Genomic DNA, 27,994 nt, shown 5'->3' on the forward strand with positions numbered 1-27,994 from the left:
CTTTGAAGAAGTTTCAGTAGATACGTTCAGAGTCAAACACAGCAGCACTTTATTAACAAGGACAGAGTAATATGATCATAAGGAAATAACTCTTAAGTCTAAATTCAATGCTATTTTGGGTAGCATAAAATGAGTACTAACAAGGGTGGGCATCTGTCACAACTGTTCAGTGTCACAACTGTTCAGTGGGAAAGTGGCTTGTAAGCAAGGAGACCAGAGCAACACTGACACCACAGACTGACTGTAGAATACTCCATCGCTTTGGGAAGGGTAATGAGGAGTCGTACTTCTAACTAGAAAGAAGAGCCATCTGAGTATTTATTAATTGGGCCAAACAATACTGTTTTAATACTGCCTGCTACTGAACTCTGGTTTTGATTTCCTCTCTACATAGGAAGTCAATGGTCATGCTCTTGATAGGGACCATTAAATCTGATTGAGACAGTCTGACCCCATCTGACCGTAAAACACTGAGTATAAGAGTCAGTTTCTTACAACATTGATGTTTCCTTGAGTTTTTTAATAGTGCTAAATCAGCATGTTATCATAATCTGAAAATGATATGGGGGCACAAAGGAGTCCTAATTTATATATATGTATGTATAAACATACAAACATAATTTTTAGTACTATATATAATATTGCATATTCCAGTATCACATGACCAAGAATTTATGGTAAAAATTAATCAAGACATTTACTTTAGTTTTCTTGTGGCCACACAGGTAATGAAGTGAAGAACACCGGTGAATTAATAGGTCCCTTTTTATCACATGATATTTCTAAGCAGATATTTGGAATGCTCAGAAGATTCCACTTTTAGTCTCCCAAGGCCTCCTAAGACATAATTTAAACTGGGACTTGAGAGGAACAAGCATCTTTGGACTCTAGTTAAAACAGAAGTAGTTTCTGTTTATATCCTAGGAAATCTTAGATAACATGCCTTGTTTGTGAAACAAAAACAAAACAAAACAAAACAAAAACACCAGCACACAAAGAAAAAGGATGCAATAGATATCAAAGTGGGTAAATGCCCAGTTATTTTGAGTCCTCATCATCTGTGCAAAGCTAGGTAGTACAAATAGGCCAAGTCAGACCACGCAGAGTTTGAGGAAGATGTCTTCCTGTTTGATGCACAAGAAAATAACTTTATGAAAATATGGGGATGAGAGAGGGAGCAGCTCTGTGCTTCTTGCTGTGTTACCATTATGTTCCTAGTGTCGCTAAGACTAATTTAAAAATAGCCTGCAACAAGGATGTTCTAATCACCAGCCACCTTTTCCACCTTTCTTCTTTTTCTGTTGCTGTTTCTTTTTTGTTGCTGGAGCCCCTGCAGGTTTCTGGTGTCTTGGGGGTATGATATTACTTGTAGATGCAGATGCTGTTGCTGCACTGCCAGGTCTTGGGGAAGTGGGTGGGCTGCTCACAGTTTTACTGGCATCCCTGAAATTGTGAGATCAGGAAAGTGTTGGTCATTCATATATTCAACAAAGAAAAAGGCTACAAAAATGTACATACATGGATTTCACTTTCCACTCTGAACTATCTTCCCGACACATTCTATTTCTTTTAAGGTGGGTTCCCCAGCTCTCTATTCATTTTCCCTTTGAATAAAATGTTTACTGCTTTATAATTAAAGAATAAGTAATACACGGTACATGCCAATTTTAGAATGCTTAAAAAAGAAAAAAATTTAAATGACCTATATAATCCTACCATGTAGAAATAACTTATATAAGTAACATTTCTAATACTTCTTTCTAGTCACATTATTTATTTATGTCTTTATCTAGATATTTAGTACTTTGAATGACTCAGCGTATTTAGTTTCCTTTTGAAGATACAGGATCCTAATTATTTATGGTACAATCATACAATCCTAGTATTTACAATACAATCAAACCAGAAGTATCACTTTTTCTTCCTTTACAACACAATACTGCAAAACATCAAAGATATCTGACTGTACTTCTCATACTTAAAAAATATTTTAAAAAATTCTCACACATGACCCTGGGGCAATTTCAGAAAGAACCAACCTACGCTGAGTGAACTCAATTGGGAAGCAGTAACTTACAGCTCAGATGAAGCTCCTGCAGTTGCTCCCTGGGTCCCCTTTCCAATCTGATCCTTCTTTTTACCCTTCTTTCTTCCCCGGTAGTAAGAACGTTCACGCATTGGTAGCCATCTTTCTGGATCTGGGGTCACTTTGGGGTCATAATTCTTAGGCAGTTTTCCTGTGTAACAATTGATGAAGAAATGAGAGCTCCGTTCATAATGTTTTCAACACAGTTGTTTAAATAATATGTCCAAACCTGAGAAAAAATAACATTAAAACTAAAAAAAATTTATCTGAGAAAGTTTTATTTGTATAATCTCATAGGTGATTATTTGTATAATCTCACATGCCTTATTTCTAAGCATGACACAGTATTCAGAAGCCATAAAGGAAAAGATTTTACAGATATGTCTACATAAAAAAATTAATTTTCATTTGGTAAAAGGTACATTTTTAACAGAAATATGCAACAAAAAATGCATACTATACAACAGTGGATTAATATTCTTTTTTTGTTTTAATTTTTTTATGGTGACATTGGTTAACGATAATGTTCTTAATATAGAACAAGTTCTTGATAATCAATAGGTAAATCACACAAAAAAACGTGTGCATAGCTGTAAAAATGGTCAGCCAGGAGAAATAAGTCAACACGCATATGAAAAGATGCTCAGCTTCACTGAAGAAAAATGAAAAGGGTAAAAAATTCTATCAAACTAACAAATATGAAAAGCAGTAATAATATCAGTGTTGGTGAGATAGTAGGAAACACTCAAATACCACTGGCAGAAGTGTTTACTGGTATAGCCTTTGTAGAGAGCAACTTAGTAGTACCAGTCAAAATTTATACTTTTAGAAATTTACCCTGCAGAAACCATAAGCCTCAAAGTTATGTGTCTAAAAATATTTTGTGATATTTTTTAAAATAGCAAACTAACTTAAATGCCTATCAATAAAAGAATGATTAAATAAATTATAGTATATCCCCACTATAGCAAGCTACACAACTAGCTAAAAAGTCAAGTACAACTATATTTAATAATTTGGAAAAAATGTCTGCACAATACAATCTAAAACAGAAGATTAAAAGAAATTATCCTGATATGTTCATATCAGCTTTGTAAAAACTTTTACTACCTGAGCATGTAAATGTATATATATGTTCTATATACAAAAAAGTAATTACTTCTGGGAACATGAATGTGGGGTAGGGAATTTTCCACTCTATGCCATTCTATAATGATAGAAGTCTATCACCTTTATTTTGTTTTTATTTTATTTTACTTTGTTTTTAGAATAAGCATATGTATATATTTCTAAGTTTTAAAAATTGCTCATTTGGCAAGCACAAAAAAAAAAAAAGAAAAAAGTGAAATTGTAAATTATTGCTATCTATAGTTATCACCTGTTCTCATGAAGTATTACTAATATATAAAACAACACAAAACAAATACTTGAGTTTTTACCAATTTCCAAGTACTGTGACAAAAGTGAAGAAGAAGATTTCTAGTTAAAGACAGTGGACTGAATGCAAACATTAGCTTCCGCACAGTCCCCAAACTCCACTAAAATGACAATAAACACATAAGAAGGAAGAATAGGAGCAAAGATATTATTAATAAAATTGTGGAAGCTGGAAACCAGATGGAGCAGTAGTAATAAACTTGGAAAGCTGGATCCTAAAATGGCAGTGTAAAAAAATCAAGAAGCAACCTGATTTGGACCACAGATTTCCCAAAGACTCAGAAACAGATAAGTGGCTCCAAGCATAAGCTTTGCTTAGTTGAAGACAAGCATGACAATTCCACCCACTCCTGCCACAGATTAAGACAGTTTATGCCAATCAATGTATAGCACTCTTATGGTTAATGGTTCAGGAACAGACATTGACCTCTGTTGGCCCAATGAGATTAATGGGAAAGATTTGCCAAATGCAGAGAGGCCCTCTTCGTCCTGATGGATGTAAATGACAAGTATGTGCTCCTCTTTCCAACAAACATCCTAAGATTCTAATGGTATTAAGTTTTGTGTACAGCAGAGCAAACAGATACAACTACTGGATCAACCAACCTCGATGCTAACCTTCCTCCATTGCCAGTTTCATAAACAGTAAATTTACTTAAGTCAGTCTGATGGAGTCCTATGAAACCTGTAGCCCAAACCACTCTAATGCATAAGAGCGTACTGTGCACCAGGCAGTGTTCTAAGAGCATTATATGTAGTATCTTATTTAATCCTATCAGGTATATACTCCATATTTCACCCCACAGATGAAAAACTTACGTATGTTAGTAACCTGTTCACACTCACAGAAAAAGAGCAATGTTAGTAGAGCAACAATTTGAATTCAGAGTTGCACTCTTTAAAGTAATAAAATTAAATGTTAGCCATAGTAAAAAAAAACTCAAGTGTTCAAAGATACAAGAAGAAAGAACAGTATATTTATATCTGAAGATTTCTCTATAAGGCTAAACTCAAGCTTTTATCTTATAGAAAGAAATCCAAAGATTAAAAGAAAAAGCTTTACCTTTCTTTTTCTTCTTCTTCTTTTTCAAATCTCCCTGTCTACAAGGAGGAAAAAAATCATTAGCATCAGTGTGATAAAACACAGAGCATTAAGCATGTGCAAAAGAGCAAACTGAGTACTTTATCATAAAGGTGTTTAATATTTGGCATCAGCTCATCAAAGTTAATAAACTAGTTGGGATACTTAACTCAGGTTAAATTTAATCAAACTTCATACACCGTAGTTTTTGGAAGGGGGTTTAGAAAACAGGGGTAAGGTTACAATTATTTTCAGAAAACAGATACCATTTACACTGGCACATATTAAGTGTATGTAAAAAGAAATTTGCACACGCATGAAAATCTACAGTACTGTGGTAAGTTCCCTTATGTTTGGCAAAACTAGAGAACAGAAAATTAAACTCTGCCAGAAGAACATGTGCAGGTATAACACATACAAAGTATATCTCCGGGAGAATATGCAACACAAGTAACATTGGTTCTGGCCTTGGGAGGGAGTAAGGCAGACAGGGATGGGAGGAAGACTTTTTACTCTGCACTTTCTCATTTTTCAAGTTTGGAACCTTATGAGTTTGTTGAATTTTTTAGTAAATAAAATATTAAGTACACTGACTCCACCTCCAAAGGCACTAAAAAGACCAGACAAAAATCAAGAAAATACTTCAAAATAACTGTTAAATACTCTGACAGCTACAGTGAAAAGACATAAAAATATCTCTGTACATACATGTGATATATCTCTATGGGAACTATGAAATAGTGAACTAAAAAGATGAGAAAGCAACAATTTCTCTACCAAGTCATTCAACTGTGGAAGTTCAGGGTACCCTGAAGAGTGAGAAAAGCAACATACAGTGTCTTACTTCAGAGCTTTCTCTCTCACCCAGGCTATGCAATACTCTTCTAAATCGTCTCCCTACAAATCCATACTCCAAGGCCATATCTGTAATTTCCCAAAGATTCTCTGCCATTTCTTACTTCTTTGCTTTGCTCAAACTTTGCCTATCTCATCTTCTTCATCTTCTTCAAGAATCAACCCAATCGCTTCCTCCATGAAGCCCTTCCTAACCTCTGTCTCTAGGAAATATTATTCCCTCTGGTGTAGTCCAGTACGGCCTGCACAATCATAGCATACATTGCCTTCTGCTAGACTTGAGGGCAAGGACCATGATTTATATTGTGTCAACATAGTACATCTTCAAAATAAACTAAATCTTTGTATCCAAAACATCATAAAAGACATTAATATCACCTAATGAAAATGATATGCTGAAATTTAAAAGCTTAAAGGTCAATGTACATCTTACAGTTAATGAAACTGGCTAACCTTTCCACCAAATTAGCAAAATAAAGCTCATCTGAACTTTGGTTTAGAATTACTAAATGATGTACTAAATATACCAATAACTTACAGATTAATAAAGCAGGGCACATCTGGCCTCTGGAATACTATGCATAAAAAGAATGAAATATAGAATATGGGAAAATCTGAAACTTATTAAATGAAAGAAAGTGAGTTTGAAAACAGTCAGTACAATATAATCCCACTTCTATAAAAAACAAAATAATCCAACCTAAGGAAAATAGTTCTAAATCATCTCTCTGTGTAAACACAAATATCTGGAAGGATACATACTAAATTAATGCCAGAAATTAATTCTTGGCCAGGGAGGAGGGAGGAAACAAGGACTAAGAGCTGGGCACAGCAAAAAAGAAGGGAAAAAAAACAAAGGGGACTTAAACGTTATTCATATGCAGTTTTTATAAGAATATATTTTTATGCTTTACATAATTTAAAATCAGCATTAGTGAATGTTACAATGAAAAACATTACCCTTGCTCCTTTGGTTGACTATCACCAGCAACTTTTCCACCCTTCTTCCGAATGTATGTAGCACCAGGAGAATTTTCAAGAGCCTCAACATCTACTTTTAGAGACATGCTATCTGATGAGGGCAAGTGTTTACTAAGACTGGGATAGAACTGAAGCTCAGGAATACAATATACATATGAATATGTCTCCCAATATATCTATGCTGACAGGAAAAAAAACTGTCTTTTTTAGATGCAAAAAAAGTTCTTAAATCTTCTATAAAACAACATATCAAAGGTCATAAGGTCAATTATATATCATATACTGTGAAAAGAAAGCGTAAGGAGTCATAATCTAATTATCTATTCCTTAACTCGGTAATCATACTTCTAGGTGGTGGCTTAATAAAAACTCTATTCCAAAACAACTGTCAAGCTTATAAAACATCAACTTGCTCACTGCAAAGGTTTTGACCTGTGGGTGTTTAGCATCCACCATCCCACCTCGGTTTTGGGAATACACCCATTTTGGACTAGCACACAAGATCCAAACTCAGCCAATCTGGGCACCAAATGCTCTTAACATTATTGTTTGAGATAGGCACAAGACAGTTCAATCAGAATGACATTTCAGAATCATGTACAACTATTCAGGTAAAATATGCTTCCTTTCTTTTTGTTGCTGGAGAGATATAAGCTGTACCATGACGACTTTATTTTTGCTAATGGATCAAGCTGAATACCATATTGGATCTATTGCTGTAATTTTCAGTCACATTGACTAATAAATTCGCATTTTTGTTTTTACTAGTTAAAAGGAGGCTTTGTTTATTTTGTTAAAATTTACAGCATCAAAAAAGTCCTGGTCAAAAGAGGTATTGGATGAGATCTAGTATGCTATTTGGGAGCTATCTGGAACAATGAAAAGGATACGCTTTTGCTTTCTCAGGATCTACAAGTGAGTAAGCAGAAATAAGCTGCGCCAAGGTGTGAATATCTTTTGGATTTTGTCTAAAAGAAGAAATAAGAAAGTTACTAAACAGTTTATAAAACTGGTTAAAATAACATAAACAAGCAAAATAACTCCCTTGTATCAAATAACAGCAATAAAATAGGGATTTCTACATCTCCACCTTTCAGAGCTTACTTCCATAGCTGTTCTAGGTCACTAATTGCCTCCTTCTTCCGCCCATATTTGAGTTTGAAGTTTGCAGCTTCTCTTATCAAGGAAAAATGAACAGGAGATTTGGGCTAGTTTCAATAAAAAGAGAAAAAAAAAAGTTTTAAGGTATATCTAGCAAGCAAGTCAATGGAGTTATATTTATTAGACCCTTACAATGGACCTATCCATTAAACTCACATCTTAAGTTTTACGGAATGCATAAAACAACAAAAACAAATTTGGACACATAAACAGGAGGGGGTAGGCAAATTAGTGATGACCAATTTAGAACCTGGGAACACAATCCAGCTCTAATCAGGTTGTCCACAACTAAAAATAACCTCCATAACAAATTTTAAACACATGTCACCATAGTTCTCCAACATTAACTTAATACTTCCCAGAACACAGATATCTCTCCACTGCTAATACTGTTAGCAACACATATGCCATTTGTACATATGTATACTTTGGATATTGCCTATGCAGAGGTCTATGCTGGAAAAAATGAAGATGTTCCTATTAGATGGAGACATGATATACAATTATTCCATGTATAGCTGACCCCTGAACAACATGGGAGTTGTGGGAGATGACTCCCAACCCTGCAGTTTAAAATCCACATATAACTTTTGACTCTCCAAAAACCTAATAGCCTACGGTTGACCAGAAGCCTTAACCATAATATAAACAGATGATTAACACATATTTTTGTATGTCATATGTATTATACACTGTATTTTTACATAAAGTAAGTTAGAGAAAAAATGTTAAGTCAATCATAAGAGAACACATTTATAGTATTTATTGAAAAAAAAAAAATCCATATATAAATGGACCTGTGCAGTTCAAACCCGTGTTGTTCAAGGGTCAAAATATACTACTGTTCTACCAATTACTACCATCCATGGGCTCTCTAGCCACTAAAGATGAATTTTTTTATATGCAGTCATGTGCTATTAACATTATTTATTGAGATTACACACACAAACACAGGTACGCACACAAAGGAAGGAGATTCAGAAAACATAACAGCGATTTTTTTTTCATTTTGCAGCCATTTCTTACTTTCGATTATTTAGATTTGGTATACTTAAAAAATTGAATATGACAGTCTAATAGCATTCCATCTTTTAAATAGTGAGTTTAATTGTTTTAATTCTCCTAAATTCTGAGTTTAATAGTGTGGCTTTTTATTTTTATGTAAAAATTTGCCCTAATAATATTTTACTTCATTGTACCTGATGGCTTTGATACCACTGGATAGCTTGTGTGAAGACTTCAATGGCACTATCGATATCTTCCTCATGGCTGTACATGGTCACTAATGCAGATACCTACCCAGCCAAAGGTATAAATTAGTAAATAAAATTCCTCTTTTCCCATAATAAGCTTTTTGAAAATGGAAAACATTGAAGAAACTGCAGATAAAAGGTAAGCTTTCTGCCAGTACCTAATTCATCATAAAAACTGACATATTATGGAGCATAATAACTAGAAGTACCATAAACAATGACAGTGTTTTCCAAATACAAAGTTAGTTATCTATAAACTATACCTTTCCTTTAAAGCAGTGCCCATTAACAAATGGTTACCAATCCACAACACGGTAAGTACAGAAATTGAGAATAAGTGCTTAGAAAATTAGTTTATATAATCAGACATTGCTGGACTTTCAAGTGCATGAAAGTATGGTATACACATTAGCATGGCTAAACTCCCACGAGTCAGTCACATGTGACCTGAGCTACATAAAGCCGGTGCAAAGCTTGCCCAGTGTGTTTGAGGCTCAGGTGGTTGAAGTGGAGTGATAAGGGTAGGGACAATAGGTAATGAGGACAGAAAGGAAACAGAAACAAAAAGCTGGATCTTTGAGAAAAATCAGTAAAACTGATAAACCTCTGGCCAGACTGATTGGAAAAAAAAGAGAAGACATTAATAACCAATATCAGAAACACAAGGATCTACAGGAATATCTGAACAACTTTTATGCCAATAAATCCAATAAGTGAAATAGATAAATTTCCTGAAAGATAACAGAAAGCCAGATATTAAATATTAGAAATTTTATTTTCAGCCATATATTATATTTGATTCTATCATAAAGTAATTGTAGGCCAGTCTTTAAAATATAAATCTTTAAAAGAAAGCAATATCATAATACTATTATACCCTTATTAAGTGCCAACTGTAAACAAGCTGTTAGAGAATGCAGACATGAATAAAACAGTCCCTTTTCAATAAATGCACATACCATCACTATAGAATTAGTCGTTACTTTAAAATAGATGCTTTCACAGCTATATTAATCTAAACATGTGATGCTTGAATAATCAGAGAACTAAAAACTAAATTTGTTGGGCACTATTACTAACTTATTTTAACGCAAAGAAACAACACCGAGGACATGGTAATTTAGGCTAAGAAAATTCCCTATATGGGTCTTAGGTTATGTAAGGTTGGCGTCAGAGTAATATAAGGCCTAAGTAGTGTCTGGTACATCTGATTAAACCAATGCAAAGCAGAGCACGAAATGAATTAAATTTATACCAGAAAGTAACTGTTATTAACTATTACTCCTATATTATAAATATATTAAAAAATAAGCAGAATATAAAGTGAATACAAAGTAACATCAAACATACCAATGGACTATTAATTCTATTACTTTTTCAGTCTTATGATATTTTAGATATAAACTCACCATGCCTGGTTTATGCTTTAACTCCTCTATGCTTCTCAATATTAGACATGCTTTGGAAATATTACCTTAAGAGATTAGAAACAAAATCAGCATCACAATGAAAAAGCATATTATAGAAAAAAAAGACAAGAAACTTAATAGTCATATTTCGTAACATCTCTAAACACGCAAGCTTTGGGATCTTAGGGAAAATGTACTTTATTCATTTTACAGATAAGAAAAACTGACTAAAGAAACAATAAGCCTTGCTTACATCCACAAAGAAAGTTAACGGTAGATGACTAGAAAAGTCATCTCTCAACTCCCAATCTATTAAGTTCCATTTCTCCTTTTTCAGAACTGTAATTTAAAGGCAGAATCCTTCCCTAAAGGCTCTGAAATATGTTACTGTAGATATGAGTACAATGGAAAATGTCCTACAGTGTTAAAATTCTTATTTTCCACTCACTGCAAACCACAAAAACTAAACCTTCCAAAATCTTTAAAGACAAAACAACAAAACAAAAACCATGACAGGCTCTCTCTCAGTAATTTTATTGTAATAAATAAACCTTCCAAAAATAAACTGAAAATCAAATGAGGAATGAAGATAAAGAGAAGAGCAAGAAAAAGAAAAAAAGAAGGGTGGGAAAAAGAAAAAGAAACAAAGAAGGAAACGAAGTAAATGTGACAATGAGGTAACAGGGAGACCAGCAGTGTTTCTCAACTTTGTTTTCATAACTACCCTAGTAAAGAGTCTTTTTAGATATATTTTAATTGCCAATTCCCCTCCCCTCTATCCATGAAAATTTCATGTTAGCCACCATAATATCAAAGATTTTTTTTGACACCCCCCTCCAACCAAATCAATTATCACTCCCACTGAGAATGCAGGTCTATACCACAGCTGTCTGATGGAACTGTCATGATGGAAACATCTATGCTGTCCAATTAGCCACATGTGGCTAGAAAGCTTCTGAAATACTGGCTAGCGCAACTGAGGAACTGAATTGTAAATTTTATTTAATTTTACCTTAAACTTAAAATAGCTACATACGAATAGTGGCTACCAAATATGGATAATACAAGTCTAGATAATCATTCAAGGTTAGTTCAAATCATGGACAAAACACTAGCTGTTTTCTGTAAGATTCAGAAATGTCAGTTCTTATTCAATTTCCTTGCCTCTCTCCCTGAAACATGGGTTGTAAAGTATAAATAAAGGATAAAGGGCTAGGAAATTCTGAAAATCAGAATGCAAAGTATTTCATGCAATACTACCAAGTGACAGATATAAGGATTTCTATACACAACATATCCAGGAAATTTGAGTAAGTATGGTCTTTTGGAACAGAGGAATCCTTTGCTCCTATAGACTTTCAAGGTATAAACTGAGAATCATTCTAACAATTTCGAATAACCCAAGAAGAGGCCAACTAACTCACTACTAAATCTGTTGGAGCTCACTCAAGCTTCATGTTTAACATAGCAATAATTATGCTTCACCATTATGCAAAAATTTTTAAATCACAGTCTACAACTACTTCAGAATTATTCCAACCATATGTTTCCATTAAAATGACATTTTAATCATGACAAAATAATCGTTAATACCTTGGGAAATTTTTAGCTGTGCCATGGTCAGCTTAATTTCAGCTGCATTTTCTGGATGCTGATCTGAAAATTCCTAAAATTTTTAATTGGGAGAAAAAAAGATCACATTTAATTTGTACAACTAACTGCATACATTCCAATTAGTTATCCTAGCTACATAAAAATTTAAATACAGTTTTAAAATATTAAATTTCTGGTTTTAGATCAAAATTTTACTTTGAAAAGATTTTATCCACCACCCACTATGCTTTAAAATTATGCTCCAGAAAAAAAATGCAATAATGCAAGTTTCCAGGAAGCCACTAATAAACAATAATTAAAATTATTATTTTTATATTTATATTTATTACTATAAATTTTTTTTTTTAAAAGAAAGCTACTCAAATGATGCCTCTTTACTGAGGGTCCCTGCTAGGGATGTCCCTGAGGATGATCTTAATTTTACCCTGTCCAATTTACCCTCAGGAAATTCAAACATAATTTAACAGGCTGATAAAAATTAAGTCAGGGTCTCTGTAATTATTTGAGGTTTTGGATTGGAACTTACTGGAGAATACATTATTGAAAAAGGAGTTATGCATGTTCTGGTATTTTAAGCCTAAAACAAATTCTTAACTCACATCAAATGGATCTACAAATGAAAAGCATTCTTTAGGGTTTATGGCAAATATATACTAATGCAAACTTATATAAAACAAAGAATTAACCAAAGTGATACTCTGGAATTTGCCTAGTGGTATATTAACTATCAGTTTTCTCATGAAATTTATAAGCTTATACATTATTATAACATAATGAAAATGAAACAAGGCGGCAACAACCTGACACCTCATTAAGAATTCCAGTAATTCCTTTACCTGAAGCAGCTCTATTGCTTTTGCGTGCTGCTTTTCACGGCAGAGCTGGGCAGCTTGGATCAACACAGGCAAGAGATGCTCAGGACTTTGGGACTGTAAACTGGCAGATATTTTTCGGCATTGTTCTGCCTAAAAGACAATATATCCCCCCACACCCCAAAAATAAGCTGGTTTATGAAATTAAACAGAGTGACCAAAAATAAGAGTAGGGAGAAGAGGGAAGGAAATCAGTTGAAACAAAACAATAAGTAAAATCTGCCTAGGGAGAAAGAAGTGGTTTACAGTATCTATTCTTAATGTATTTGTATAAGAAAAAAGATTTCCATTTACTGAATTTAAGTTATGAGTTCTATAAGCACTTAGGAAAGGGTGAGTTCTAAACATTCATTTGGATGCTTAAATTCCAGAATTTTGTTTAAAAAAAAAATAAATCAAGTACTAGCTTTTGCGTCAAAACAACAAAATGTATAGGTATTTCTTGCTAAAGTATTTAAGAATAACTAGACTCAGTTCTAAATAATAAAAATGTTACTGCTTCTCACTCTCCTACTGAGTCTGCTCTAGAAGAGTATACAATCATAATTTAATTAGAATTAATTCATGTTAGGGTTAGAATAGACCTCCTTAACATTTATAACTTGATGTGATTATGCATAAACTAATATGAAAACTGATCTTAAATCTCTAATCATGATCAGCATCTTTGGTGATTTTTACTTTAATTCAGAGAGATTAGAAATAAGGTAATGAGAAAATTAGATCATGTTTTATAGGTGTGAATAGTATTTTCTTAAAAGCCACCAACTGCACACCTTTACAAAGAACTGAACAAATTACTTGTTTAACCAACAAACTATTATATAAGACATTTTGAAGAACACATGGGTTAAGATAAAATATAAACAAAAAATATAAATAAGTTGAACTGATACACCCATTATGCCTCATGTGCCATGCTCCAAAAGGTCTAGCCAGAGGAACCAGAGCTCTGTTACCTACCTGGTTTGTGTACATAGCAAGTAAAGCTTTGTTAAATTCTATAGCTTGCAGTTGTTTCTTGGAAAGCTTAAACTCTACCCCTTCTGCATTGGTTAATTTCACTTTCTTCTTGGAGTCAAAGACATTTTGGTCCTGACAAAGAAAAGTTCATCCATAATTAACAGCAATCTCAGATTTTAAATCTTTTAACACTCCAAGGCATTATTTCTCTTTCATTTAGTAATTTTATATAAACATAAGAGAGCTTGGAAAATAATACATTTGCCTGGTTGGGGTGTCTATGTTCCTAAGATGCACATAAATTTGTGTTGGGTTCTCGGTTTTCTTTGATCTTTCCACTATTAATGGCTTTTTGAAGAAAAGTACACAAGGATAACCCAAATTCTACACTGGAAATTAGGACTACAAAGATATTTAAATTTGCAATTTCTACAAACTAGGCCCTTTAGAATTTAGATGACAAACTCATTCCTTTTTGAAATACACCTGTCCCTTGATTTACGTGGTACTTTTTTTACGTGAGTTTTTTTAAATGCAGTAGATACTCCCCCGCCACCCCCCTCCCCGCCCCCCGGTTACATGGTCTTTTTATACAAGCTTTCCATTTACGCAGTCTCATTTTACACAGTTCTTTCTTTTTCATTTCCATTACTGGTGATTACTCTTTCTAAAAAACAATAGCTTAACTCGGCAACATACAAAGAACTAATACTTAATAACACAATTATTAATGATTCATTGGATGGCAAATAAAAAAGCACAAGTGATATTAGTGTTTTTCGGGATTGGTTTCACAAATGTTTTGCTGCAGAAGCTAAAAATTATATGAAGGAAAAATGTCTTCTTTTTAAAATACTTTTACTTTTAGATAAGGTATCTGATAATCCACACAATTTGGAACATCCAAATATAAAAGTTTTATATTTGTCACCAAATACAACTCCCTTGAGCTAATCTTTCGATCAAGGCATTATTTCCACCTTTAAGATTAATTATATTAAACGAAGTTTTAATGATTTTTTTAAATAAACTTGAAAATAATGAATCACGTGCAGTTACAGAAGCCTGGAATAAATACTCAATGTTTTAAGTTGTATCAAGAATATTGCTTTAGCTTTGAGTGATATAAAGCCATCAACTTTAAATGCTTGCTGGAAAGCAATATGGCCAGAAGTGGTTTTACCAGGGAATATGGTTCCAACAACAGGAGAGATTAACTGGCATTATTAACTTAATTTATTAATTAAATAAATTTCAAGAAGAAAGCCCTGACAATTTGAATGTAGATGATATTAACAAAATTACTGTTTGATCACAAATTAACTGATAATGAATAATAATACTTAATATCTGAAGCCCATCCTTCCAATGAATACAGCAGTGACCTAGAATCACTTTCATTCATTGCAGAAGATATTTACAAAGTTCTTCAATTGGCCACAAAACTGGAAACTGCAATTCTAGATATTGATCCAAACATCCAATGAGCCTTAAAATTTCAAAAATATTTTTTTAAATGTTGCAGCGAATATCGAAGAATTTATGAAAACTTAGCAAAAGATGGGATTGGAAAAAGATCATACAAAAATATAAATAATGAAACCAAAGTAGTATTTCCAAATATTTCAAGAGATGAAGATAGTGATTTTGTGCCAATTAAAAAGAGAAAGTTGACTGCTTTAGATTAGAGTACAGATGCCAACAGCAAATAAAACATTTTTATTTTTCTGAAATTTTATTAGCATTTTTTCGTTAAAATGTGTGAAATATTTTTATGACTTATATCGGCCTATTTCTTTAGTATTTTTGTTGTACTGGTGGACTCTTTTTACATGGTTTTCTTCTGCATAAAAAAGACACGTGGAATGGATAATCTGTGTAAATCAAGGGACAGGTGTATTGTCATTATATAAGCAAATCATGAAAATTCAAAAATACAGTCATACCGCTCTTGAACCCATTTTTAACAAAAAATACTAATGCAGCATAGCTACTGTTTTTCCTTAAGTCCCTCTCACCTAGGCAGAAGCACAAAGAAGCTCAATTTCTGAAATTTCTGTGTGAGGCAAGCACAATGTTATCTTCCTAAAGAAAGTCCTCTTAAAAATTATAGAAAGTCATGTACTTTCCAAGGAAGGAAGACAATTAAGTCACATTGCATTTTGAGAAGGGCAAACTGAGCATCAGAGTGTCTACTATGTGCACAGTTTTCTAGCTTGGTTAAACCAAGGGGCCCCAACCTCTGGGCCACAATACTGGTCCATGACCTGATAGGAACCGGGCCGCACAGCAAGAGGTATGAGGCGGGTGAGTGACTTCGTTCATCTGTATTTGCAGCCGCTCCCCAACATTAGCATCACCGCCACAGCTCCACCTCAGATCATCAGGCATTAGATTCTCATAGGAGCACCAGTCCCCCCAAAAAGGTTAGGGACCGCTGGTAAATGATTTACAAATAAGTGATACCACTGTGCTTCATTTTTCCCCCTCTTTAATCCCCCCTCCTCCACTTCCACCCCTGACCTATGGATGTTTCCCCTTAAGAACTGGATCTCTGAAGGTAGGGTGTCTTGTGGAGTGCACTCGGGGCCTGGCACCCCCAGTACACTTGGGGGGCTTGGTATACCCGGGGGGCCTGGCGTTCTTGTGGTATGGTCCATGGCTCCAACTGGGGCATGAACCCAGTACTTCCTGCGTGTAAAGCAGATGTGCTAACCACTATATGGAGCCACCCCCACTGTGCTTTTTAAACCAGGTCTTCTACCAGTTTAAAGACTAAAAGGAGGCAAAAAAGAAATCTAAAATAAATTCTACTTTTTCTGAGTGTGAAGCTCAATATGAAATTATTTTAATGTACAGCAAGAAACTGCCTTTCATATAAATCAATCCTCAAAAAAACATATTTCTAGTTGGTACTGGTATGTCACCATTTTCAGACATCAATTCACCATACATGTCACTGCCAGACTTCTATTAAACTTTGCTATCATGGCACTTATTCAAAATTTAATTTTGAAGGCCTCCTATACTTTGATATCATTCAATCTAACCTGTTTTTTTAAAACTAGCCAGTGTGTATGTTTCATCTTCTGCTCTCTCACTTTCCCCCAAGCCATAAATATTTCTTCAGATTTCATTTGCTTTATGCTGCTGCTATAACCTTCAAACTGTATCCCTCCTTCAAGGGTCAGCTCAAATTTGCCAACCCAGAGATCTTTTCTTTCACTATATACTGCAATTATAAAGTATTCAAACAAATTTAAACATGCACATTTTTTCAACAACAGAATGAGATTTTAAAACTATGTAATGATTAAGACTATGTTTCATCATTACCTAGTGTATCCAACACCATTCTGAATAAAAAAGTCAGAAATAAATACCTGCTGGCTGAAGAAAGTTGTGCATAATTAATTACATTAAGGTTGAAATATTAAGTTTTCACATAATCTCCTCCTCACAATTATTTATCATATAAAAAGAATTTGTTCTCAATGACATTTCAAGTTATTCATAAATATATATTGCTAAGATTCAAATGCCAGGATCGATTTTGGGGAACCTAAACCATGTCAAATGACCTGTAACATACTATAACTACTGCCCTCTTAATGCCATTATCCCACTTCTAGGGACCCTCTGTATTTCTCTACAGGAGGAAAGAAGTACCATGAAGGACTAGGATGAGCAAGCTAAAATATGATTCCAAGTTCTACCTCTTACTGGCTGTGACATTATATAAGTTACTTAACTCCTATCGGCCTTTAGGTTATACTCTCTTAAATTAGAAACAAGTACTGCCTTCTAAAAAGTTAATTGTGAGGATGACATGAGATGGCATTTGAAAAATTACATGGCATTTCAAAAAAACTCCAAATGTTACTTTTCTTATTTTCTATTAAGTTTCATATCTGAACTTGGAATGTTTTTCCCTTAAAACAATGTTCCAAATGGTGGTTAATCTGACTAGTATAATACCCTAAGATTGTCTATACACATATTTGTAATATTTTACACATAGGTTTGGGGTGGGGGAGAGGGAAGAGAAAGAGAATCTGCCATGTCTCCCTTCCCACCGAATGAAAACCATGAGAAGGAATAATTACACACAGAAAACCTGCATTCATACTCACTAGATGAAAAAATCATCTAAAACATGCACACAAAGTTTCAAAGTCCAAACAATTTATTTCTCTAACAAACAGAGATTCTCTATTATTATAAACTTGGAAAATTGTAAGATTTTAAAGTCCAGGCTCTGTAATTACCAAAAAGTTTTTTTACTTGAATAGACCTTGTAGAATCATCATCATTATAAAAGTTAAAATAACACTTTCCATCGTGATTTTGCTGTAACTGGACTTAGTCATGGAAAAAAGAACACTTATCCTAAGACAAGGCTGAGGAAATATGCTTTCAGTATAAAACTTAAGAATGGGAAAGACATGGATATTTCATACCTTGTTAATAGTAATAATGTTATTTGCAATCACAGCTAGCAATCCCACATCTGTCGGCCTGTGAACAACAAGCAACAATCAAAAAGGAACAAATCTTTAAAGAAGAAACCTCATCTCCTATAAAAGATGCTTCATTTTAACAACTCACTTACTTTAGTTTTATTATCTGATTGTAAAGTTGCAAAGCCTCCTCTGTGCAACCCTGAAGCTGCAGAATATAGGCCATCTGCCCGTGAATGATGGCCAGTTCTGCCTGTGGGTCTTCCTCAGTCCCATCCTAAGTAGAAGAGGAAATATTTTTTTCTGTAAATTCTCCAAATGAGCCACATACTAACCAAGTGATCCAAACATTCAAAAGATATATAATCCTAAAGACATAATTTTCAAATATTTTCCCTTAGTCAGTATGTTAAAATTTAGGAATTGCCAGCCAAAGAGGAAAGTTTAAATGAGAATGGCAAAAAAACAGATACTAGAAGAACATGGCAACAAGCTCATTGATTATTATTCTCTGAAACCTAAGAAAGAAAAAAAAGTAAAAATCCAGTGTGCAGGTTTAACTTTTTACAATATCCTTCAATTCTGGAAAAAATTTTCTCATAAGAACACATTATAAAAACACTTCACTCTTCTACCATAACTCTAGTCCAAAGATTATAAAATTCTAATTATCACCATATAAAGAACTTCAAAAGCAGAAACTGATTCTCTAATTAAAACAGCAGCTTTCTTAACTGATACTCTAGATTAGTCCATATTCTGCATTCCTCTAACAAAGTTGACTGATACCCATGTACAACAAATGCTCAAGGCTAAGGGGCTGCTTTTACTACACCCGGCACCCTTGCTCTCACCTGGTGAGTATATATGCTGACCAGGAGTCATGTGTGTTTGCTTCCAATCCCATATGCCAGTTAGGTTTGAAAAGCAAATGATAAAACTTAATTACTATAGTAAGAGAAGAACTATTAGTGTGAAGAGAGACTTGTTTCAATGAAAACTATGTTGAATGCTCAGAAATATTTGATAAAGATGAGTTCCTAAAGAAAATTACTGTCTAATTGGGTGTGAGCCAGTAAACAGCAAGATTGGTGAAAAAGTTAACATCTATAAATATTCTGTAATAAAACTACTTCTCAACTGTCTTTAAGATATTGTTGTGCTTAAAAAAAAACTGGAGATGAAGTAATAAATGCTGAATTATGTGTGGAATATGAAAACATGAAATTCCTATGAACACACCCATATTCAAAGACCTAAGCCCTACATCTGAAATAAAAGAATTTATACGAATTTAAAATAAAATGTACAAGGCATATAAAAATTTTTGTATTTTAATTTCTCAGCCTAAGAGACTCCTTCCCTAACTAATCAATAGGTTTTCTACTCTGTATTTCTTATATTGTGATTCCTATTCAATGAATCACTATCTATTCCAAAAAGTCAAATATTACAATGAGGCCTCCTACAAATTTGTATTAGTCAGAAGTGTAAAATGTGGGTTTAACAACAGTAAAATACTTACAGAATCTTCCGATAATGAACGGCGGCAAAGATCTATAGGAAAAAATGATTTTTAAATTAACATTGCTGGGTCACTCCCATTCCTTTCACCATTTCAAAGAGCAAGAATTAAATTCATGGGCAGCAGATTTCAAGATAATTTTAAAAACAAGCAGATTTGAAATTTATCATTAGCATCAACTATAGTAGATAAATATTATCAGTCGCTGATCATTCTAGCTATTTTACATTTTTCTTTCATTTGTAATCTTTAATGTTAAAAAAATTTTTTTAAGGACATGGACATTTAAAAATACAAATGCTGACTGCAAAAAATCAATTATAGAAAAGTATAAAAATAAAGACAATAATTCTACCGCCCAGTGATTAACAACTATTAGCATTTTGGTTATTGTGTTTTTTAATGTAAATATAGAGCTGAATTTTAAAATAAAAAGCGGGATATTCTACATATGATTTTGAAATCTCCCTTCCCCCATTTACTATGCTATGAACATCTTTTATGTTATAATAAATACAGATCTACATTATTTTTAACATTATTATTTTTAATGACTGTATGGTAACCTAAGGTTGCAATAATAGGACAAAAACTCATGTTACTAAATTTCTTTCTTATGAATATTTCCAACTAGCATTCATACAGATACATATATGAATTTATCTAATTATTTCCTTAAAATAAATTTCTAGAAATAAAAATCTCTTGGATCAAAGGGTATGCAAATTTTAAAATCAATTGCTCACTGCAAAGTTTGTATCACTTTTATACTCAAACCCGCAATATACGAGAATGTTCTTCTCCCATACCACTGTCAATACTGGGTATGATCAAGAAATTATAATTATCAAACATGTTTCTCTTCTCATGGTGCTCTAACCTTTGTTCTTATTTTAATCTTCAACATTTAAGAGGTTTCACCTTTTTTTCCTCCCAACAGTTCACCACAGTCCTTATATCACTTTTATAGCTTCCAAAGAAAATGTATACAGAAGAAAAGTATAAATATCTCAGGAGTTAAGACCAGACATAAGTTCTCTAATACTTTTTTTTCTTAATTAAAAGCTTCAACTTATGTAAATATTGTATATGAAAACATACTAAATGGAGAATACACTGGAATAGTGTTATCAGTGTATAAATGTAGTTATGTGTGTGCATATATGCAAACATATATACGTTATTACTTCACTTGAGTACCTATTTAATAACAATGATGGTAACTAATATGTACTGAACGCTTATATGAAATGCCATGTACTAATGTAAGTGTGTGACGTTAATTAACTCGATTTACATTTAACATTCATAGTAACTTGTTCAAAAATCTACTCAGAATATACTTTAAGGTGCAGTGTGGTTAAAAATGAACAAGTAGTCTGGCTTATGGATTAGAGAGAAATAGAGGAGAGATATCATCAAAAAACTAAAAGAAAGGCTAGATGAACTTTGAGAAATTCTCACTGAATCAATAATTTCTCTTTAAAAACATCATAAAAGTCAAATGCAGTTTTTGGAAATACTTTGCAAAGTTATATGCACATTACAATTACAGGCACATTATAATTACAAATAATTTTTAAATTTCCAACCTTCGGCTTTTTGTAGAATTTTCATTGCTTGATTCAGCTGGCCTTGCCCTATCAGTGCACATGCAGCATTGTAGCATAGTTCATGTGTGCCTTCTTGGAGGCCCAAGTTCTCCTGTCATGGAACAAAATACCAGTCAAACACCCGACAGAAATGTCATTTCATGGCTGTGTGGGTAGCACAAGGATACTCACTGGAACCACTTTTTCCCAATTGCTTTGAGCTGCAACAACTGCTGAAAGGTTTGTTTTTCTTTCCTCATCATAATCATCTTGGGAGTTTCGAACGAGATCCCTATACACAGCTAAGCATTCATCATAGCGTTCTAACCGGTATAACTGAAGAGACAAATAGCAAGTAAAAAAATCAGAGAAGACAAGATGTTATGCCTTTAATACTATACAAATCCTTTTTGAAACCACTTAGTAGGAAACCTAATTTAGCATAATATGGGCAATCATTTTTCCTTTATAATTTTTCAATTAGTTCTGTGGGCTACTAATACTTCCAAAAACTTACTTGCAATAAATTTCTACTACATTGCAGATTTCTAGGCATTATTCAGTTAGAAAAGTCATTGTATTTACTTCTTCTGGAGGTTAGGTAAGTGCCTAAATGGGGTATGAAAGAAAATCTTTCTGTAATAGAAATCACCCTGTTATCTAAATATGACTTACAATAAAAAAATTTTCCCACAACATATGATTACTAAGCTCCAGTAAACAGGGCAAAATCAGATGTTAACAAAAGACTTAATATTTTCAGGAACTCACTACACTTAATCTTCATTTTCTCTTTCCCAGAAACCAACTATTGTATAGGGTAGTCTGAAGTACACAAAACGTAATTCTTGCTTATTTCGTTCAAGTTGTCCTAAAGGGCAATAAGAACCATCACTGTGTGTCAATTAGTCCACCATGTCTAAAAGAGACTGTTGCCCTTCATCAATCTCAAAATGCTAGAATTTACCCTAAACTCAGCTAGCTAATCTTAACAGTTCTTTATAGACCTACAATCCATGAACTTGCCCAAATCTCTCTTTAACCCATTTATACGACAAGTCAATACATTATTTGCCCTAAAGTGACATTTTTAAAACTTTAAAGAGTATTTTGCTAGTTCTAATATAATATTTCTGCCCTCTCATCATTAATAGCTTTACTTAATATAATTAAGCCTTTACATAGGCTTAATTATGTCTCAAAACACCTTTAGAATAAGACATTATCAAGGATTTCATGAACTAGCTAAATTTACCCAAATTATCAAGATTTTATTTTAAACTTAGAAGAGTTAAAGACTAGAAATAAATACAATTTCAAAACTGTGTAAGTATATAAGCTCCTTTCCAACTAAAAAGTCCAAATTTCTTAGAACTCTTAACTTTCTTTAATTTTTTAATTACCCTGAGAAAGTCATTTGATCATAGTACATCACATATACAACTGTTTGTATGACGATCAAGAAGAGGGAATATGTTCAAACTCGTTTGTTGACACGTGTTGTGAAACATCAGGATGGGATGGGGTTCCTCATCCCTGCTCCTTAGTATAGGCAGAGTCTTCTCACTGAGGGTGATTGTCAACAGGTATTTAAAGCAGTAATTACCACTTGTCCATAAAGCTCTTTTAGTTTGTCTGTCTGCTGGTTGGCACTTTCTATTGTCTTCAAGGCATTCTCAATTCTGTTCAGCCTATACTCGCAATATGCCTTCTCAAAAGAAAGAGAGTTACTGAAAATAGAAAAAAAAAAAAAACAGTATCTGATTACTAGCTAACACAGCAGAGTGCTCACTGCATACTGCTCTAGGCCCTTGATATATATGAAGTTATTTAATCCCCAGTAACAACAAATGAGGAAACTGACAAAGGTTAGTGACTTGTCTGAAAGTCAGACAGCTCATTAGTAGCAGAAAATAGTACATCCATTTCCTTAGCCTCTCTTGCTTTCATATTTATCAGAATTATTGGCCTTTTGAAACAAACATTTAAGAATGAAATCATCAACCAGCTAAATAATTGTCTTAGATACAAAGATAATCTGAACACTATTTTAAATAGATTATAGAAGTTTCTTAATTCTACTAATCAAATATGCCATATAATGCTGCTTTGAACTTGCTCAATAGAAAATGATTAGCAAAGAAAAACCAGAAATCTTACAAAAAAATAGTATTTGTATCCAAACAGGTAAACACAAAACTACAAATATACATATAGAGACCTAAAATTTCATCGACATTAATGTGACACTTGAAACTCATTTTGAAGTTTCAACCATAACCCATGAGGAAAAATATTTATCAAAGCAATGGCAATATCCTTTATTTACTGGCCTAAGAAAAATTATTTCAAAATTCCCTATCTCAGTCAGAAAATGGTCAAAATTCAAAATATTGAATTTCAGCATAAACATGTTTACTAGCAGAAAGCAGTGTTCTATTTATTTCCCTTTTATTTTTAATAAAGATTTAAAATTAGTTTTCAATCTAATTATATATGTATATAGCTCAAATAAAAAAACAAAAAAAGGTATATACTGAGAGATTTTACTTTGTTTTTCAAATCTACCTTAACTTCCTCACCTCCTACAAGTGACATTTTTACTGTTTCTCTGGTTAGTATGTTTTTGCAAATACAGGAAAATACACATAAATTCTTATATCCTCCTTTTCTTATACAAAAGTAAGTATGTTATATGCTGCTCTGCAACGTATAAACCAGAATCTTATTAAAGAATAAATATGCTGCACACTTATTTTTCAATATATTTCTTTTGAGGCTTAGGCATAACTGTAAAGAAAAATTACAGTAACAATTCTGAATAAAAGTTCACATTTCATGAAATGATAAATAAAAAATATTAACAACAGCAAAAATACTATTATATATTCTCAAAACTGCTAAAGAACTCTGACACTGAAAGATCTTGGCCTAAAATCAAACCTAAACAATTCTCAAAGGAGGCAGGCACAGAAGTCAGGCTAAGACTGCTATACTATCCTAGTGGCCTCTACTTATACATCCCTACCATATATGTTCTACCCTCTCTACCTTTAAAATTAAACTTCTGCTTCCTTGTTCTCCTTATGTCCTCCAAGAACTGTTACATTTACGCTCTACATCCTTCCAATTTACTTCTTTCTTAGTGGTAGGGAAGATGGGGGTAAAGAAAAGGCTCCCCTTAAAGGCAGAATAGACAGCTCCTATTACTCCTTCTAGTTTCAAAAACACTACTGGGAAGCAACAGAAAAAAAAAAAAAGAAGGAAAGAAACAGGTCAAAAATCACTGAAAAGTGGGGGGAAAAAAACCATGAAAATGGTTATAGCTATGGTAAAAGTGTTCCTAATAACTACAAAAACAACTAATTGAATCACTTACTTGGCTAACACTTTGGTGTGAGTATTAATGACATTCAAGGCTTCCTTAAAACTTCCATTCTGGATAAGGCATACCACTTTACAGTGTAGCGCAGTTACATCATCCTTGTTGATCTGCAGTACTACAAAGCAATTTTAGGAAAATAATTTTTAATTTCATTTCCTTTTCATATTTTTACTAAATGTTCCCACCCCCATCTCAGGAAACTACATTTCCAATTTTATTGCAGATTAGTCAAAACATTTTTTTTAAAGGTAGATCTTCATTTTTAACTTAAGAAGTGATAAAGAGAGTTATAATTTAGTAATTTTTATGTTCAGTGAGTTAGATGAATGTTTCCAAAAAGGTGAGTGAAATAAACAAGAAAGAAGCTATTTTCTCCAGCTTTTTCATCTTGGGTTGGAGGCTACATCCTACACATTTTATTACTTCACGGAGAAATAAAAAAGTTCATGTACAATTTGGAAGCAAATGACTTTGAGTATAAGATTATCACTAGATGCCTTGAGGTCTTAAGCAACAAATCTTAGCAACAAATCTTCTAGCAACAAATCTTAGTTTTCTGACCTTCAAGACAAGTATGAAAGCAGTACCTATTTTACAAGGTTATCAAGAAGATGAAATAAGAATATTCTGCAGGTATCTATAAGCTGTGAAGTATACGAATGCAATTTATCCTGCTGGCCATAATCCAAAAACTAGTCAAAATTTTTCTTTTCACCTAAGATGACCAAAGAGAAGTACAGCTGTTCAGTGTCAAAATGACAGGATCACTCCCCTTACTCCTAGGCAACTAAGGAATCCAATTCTAAGAATCAAAGGAATTTCTGCCAATTAAAAAAATATGTATATTGGAGAAAAAACTGACAGCCCTTGATTAAATAGTTCCTACAAAATACTTACGTTACTATTGAGTAGTATTGGTTGCAGGCCTAGCCAAAGGCTAACGTTAATTCAAAACAAGTTTAGGAATTGAATTTCTAATTAGTATCTATTTTCCTTAATGTCTCAAATTATCAAAACTGCATTGTGATCACAAGCACTTCTTATCATGTTAACCGAGCAACAGGTTGTCGAAATTTATTTATACAACCTTGTATGTTACTGACATATTCTGTATGTTATTACTTAAATAGCTAAACCCTGTCCCGATAATTACATTTCCAGATCTATCTACATAGGCTGCATCGTCAGTAAATAAGAATTTAGTACGGCAGAGAGCATTAAAGAGCATGGCCATATTACAGTTACCTAGTAAAGGGTAAAAGAATATGAGTGAACCTCATACCGAAGGCAGTTTAGCCGAAATGATCCGTTACAGGGCAAAAAACAGGCCAAACTTTTTTTTCGACGTTATTTCAAATATTAGTGCTTTCACACACACACTTTCTGGTCTAATGACACTGACTTCTATTTGTGAGAATGCAGGCCTGACATCCAGATCCAGATGTTTCCTCTCCCCTGAATCTGTACAGCTTTCACCTGGTCGGCACTAGCCTCTAAATTACGTGTCCCCGGCAGGTTCCTCCCCCGCGCTGAGGCCCAAGAGAACAAGCTCCCTCAGCAATAGTCTCATCACTCCACTAAATGGAAGGAGAAAGTAGGGCAATGTGGAATATTAGCGAAATAAGACAAGAAAATAGAAGCGTCAAATAAGAAAACAGTTTGGATGAGGTGCTGGGAGCAGCGGTCTCTTTAAATCCCGTCCTCGCTTCCTGCGGTGGGTAAAGAAGGAAGTACACGTGTCTCTAAACTACCCAAGACCTGAGGATACGATAGTGTGGCGGAGCGGAGGGTCTGTAACCCACGCCCGCCACGCCTGCCCGGCGTTTGTGCGGGGGCTGCTGGCACAACACAGTGCCCGCGTCTGTCTAATCGGAGGTGGTCGCGAGCGTCGGAAAAAGGCCGCATCCTTCCGCCGGCCGGTGCCCGCCCCGGTACCCGCCCGGACACTTACTCTTGTTGACAGTCTTGAGAGCACGCGTGAAGTCGCCGTTCTGGCCATAACGGTTCACTTCGCTCCAGAGCGCAGGCACCGAAACCCCCCCGCTGCCGCCGCTCGCCATCTTGAAGGAAACGCGGAGGGATGGGACGACCTCTGCCCCGGAAGAAGATCTTAGAGGTGGCCAAGCGGGGAGTAAGCCAGTAGTTGCTAAATGTTCGGAACCTTAAACTCTCTTATTCTTGAGTCAGCGTCAAAGACTGTAATCTTCCGCTCTTGTTGCTAGAAATTCGTGGGTAGAGTCGATACACCTTACTGAAGCGGGTCTGGAGGAACTAGGTGTCGGACCCGGGAAGGGGTTGAGAAGGGACTTACCAGTTTCAGCTCAAAGCAGCGTGCGTTTCCGGGGCGACTGCTGTGGACTAAGCAGGATCGTGTTCCCACGAGGCGGAACTGGGCGACGACCTGTGGAGGATAAATAAAAGGTCTGTGGGATGGTAAAATACCAGCTAGAAACCGGAGGGAGTCATTCGAAGAATAGGGACAGAGGGGGAAAAAGCTGAGAGACGGCTTCTAGCTGCTTGAGAATACTTCGTAGAGGAATTGGCATTTGAAAGGAATCTTGAAAGATAATTAAGAAATTCTGGGGTTGGTTCTGGGTAAAGTTACGGCAGGGAAGCTAATATGAGGAAAGGCACCGAAGAAAAGAATCTCCCAAGTACAAAGCACGTTTGGTGAAACTCCTTAGCTACCCTTGAGCTCCAGTTCAGGAACAGTCGGCAGTCAGGTCAGAAAGGTAATGTGTTTTGGGGTGAGAATGTCTGGATTAGTACCTGGCTCTGTACTCACCAGAGGTCTAAGAACAAGTTATTTAATTTATCCAAGTCTCAGTTTTCCCGACTGCAAAATAGGGATAAAAAGTGATTTTCTAGGAAGAAAAGATAATTCATGCATCCTGGCATAGTAAGTACTCAGGTACCAGAGAGCGAGTCGAGGGGTTTTGTAACATCTTAAATGTCAAGATGTGTTTGAATATCAGAAAGGAGTGAGTACCTATTGAGTACTCTTGATGAAATGACAGAACATTTTATTGAACGCCTATTCTGTAAACTCATCCTGTCAGGGTCCTACTACCTCTTTACCCTTCCTGTCTGCTTTCCCAACAACCTAGCTAACTCCTTTCATCCGTCACATTACTTCTTTGAACCCGTTACACTCTCATAGAGCTCTTTATTTCTGAGCATATCATCGTTCAAGGTCTCTCTCACTCTAGATGGACTTAATTTCTATGAGACCAGGGACGATATTTACCTTGCGCACTGCGGTAACAGCGCACTGGTTGGCATGTAGTTAGTACTCAGCTTTTTAACTGAATGAGTTTTTG

The 27,994-nt window shown here is 34.3% G+C and overlaps 1 protein-coding gene across 1 annotated transcript; it reads right to left on the reverse strand.

The window, feature by feature from the left end:
- Positions 1 to 25: 25 nt before the first annotated feature.
- SRP72 (signal recognition particle 72) lies at positions 26 to 26,782 on the reverse strand. Its single transcript, XM_011362612.2, has 19 exons — positions 26,626 to 26,782; positions 24,669 to 24,789; positions 22,896 to 23,019; positions 21,482 to 21,625; positions 21,290 to 21,401; positions 19,698 to 19,729; positions 18,325 to 18,449; positions 18,173 to 18,230; positions 13,713 to 13,844; positions 12,714 to 12,842; positions 11,857 to 11,929; positions 10,264 to 10,328; positions 8,801 to 8,896; positions 7,545 to 7,648; positions 7,331 to 7,408; positions 6,420 to 6,557; positions 4,587 to 4,624; positions 2,078 to 2,237; positions 26 to 1,443 (listed from the first exon to the last, which is right to left on the reverse strand). Exons 1-19 carry the CDS (start codon positions 26,732 to 26,734, stop codon positions 1,266 to 1,268), a joined length of 2,016 nt encoding a protein of 671 aa, XP_011360914.1. The 5' UTR covers positions 26,735 to 26,782; the 3' UTR covers positions 26 to 1,265.
- Between the last annotated feature and the right edge of the window lie 1,212 nt (positions 26,783 to 27,994).

Source organism: Pteropus vampyrus, unplaced genomic scaffold, assembly GCF_000151845.1.
Source record: "Pteropus vampyrus isolate Shadow unplaced genomic scaffold, Pvam_2.0 Scaffold77, whole genome shotgun sequence".
NCBI classification, from domain to species: domain Eukaryota; kingdom Metazoa; phylum Chordata; class Mammalia; order Chiroptera; family Pteropodidae; genus Pteropus; species Pteropus vampyrus.

Excerpts from the sequence above, each read along its gene's own strand:
- SRP72 (XM_011362612.2), bottom strand. The coding sequence starts at position 26,734 with ATGGCGAGCGGCGGCAGCGGGGGGGTTTCGGTGCCTGCGCTCTGGAGC. Across the intron at positions 18,231-18,324 it reads AATCAGATAATAAAACTAAA|GCCGACAGATGTGGGATTGC; the intron begins GTAAGTGAGTTG and ends TGTTGTTCACAG. Across the intron at positions 4,625-6,419 it reads AGTCAACCAAAGGAGCAAGG|ACAGGGAGATTTGAAAAAGA; the intron begins GTAATGTTTTTC and ends TCCTCCTTGTAG.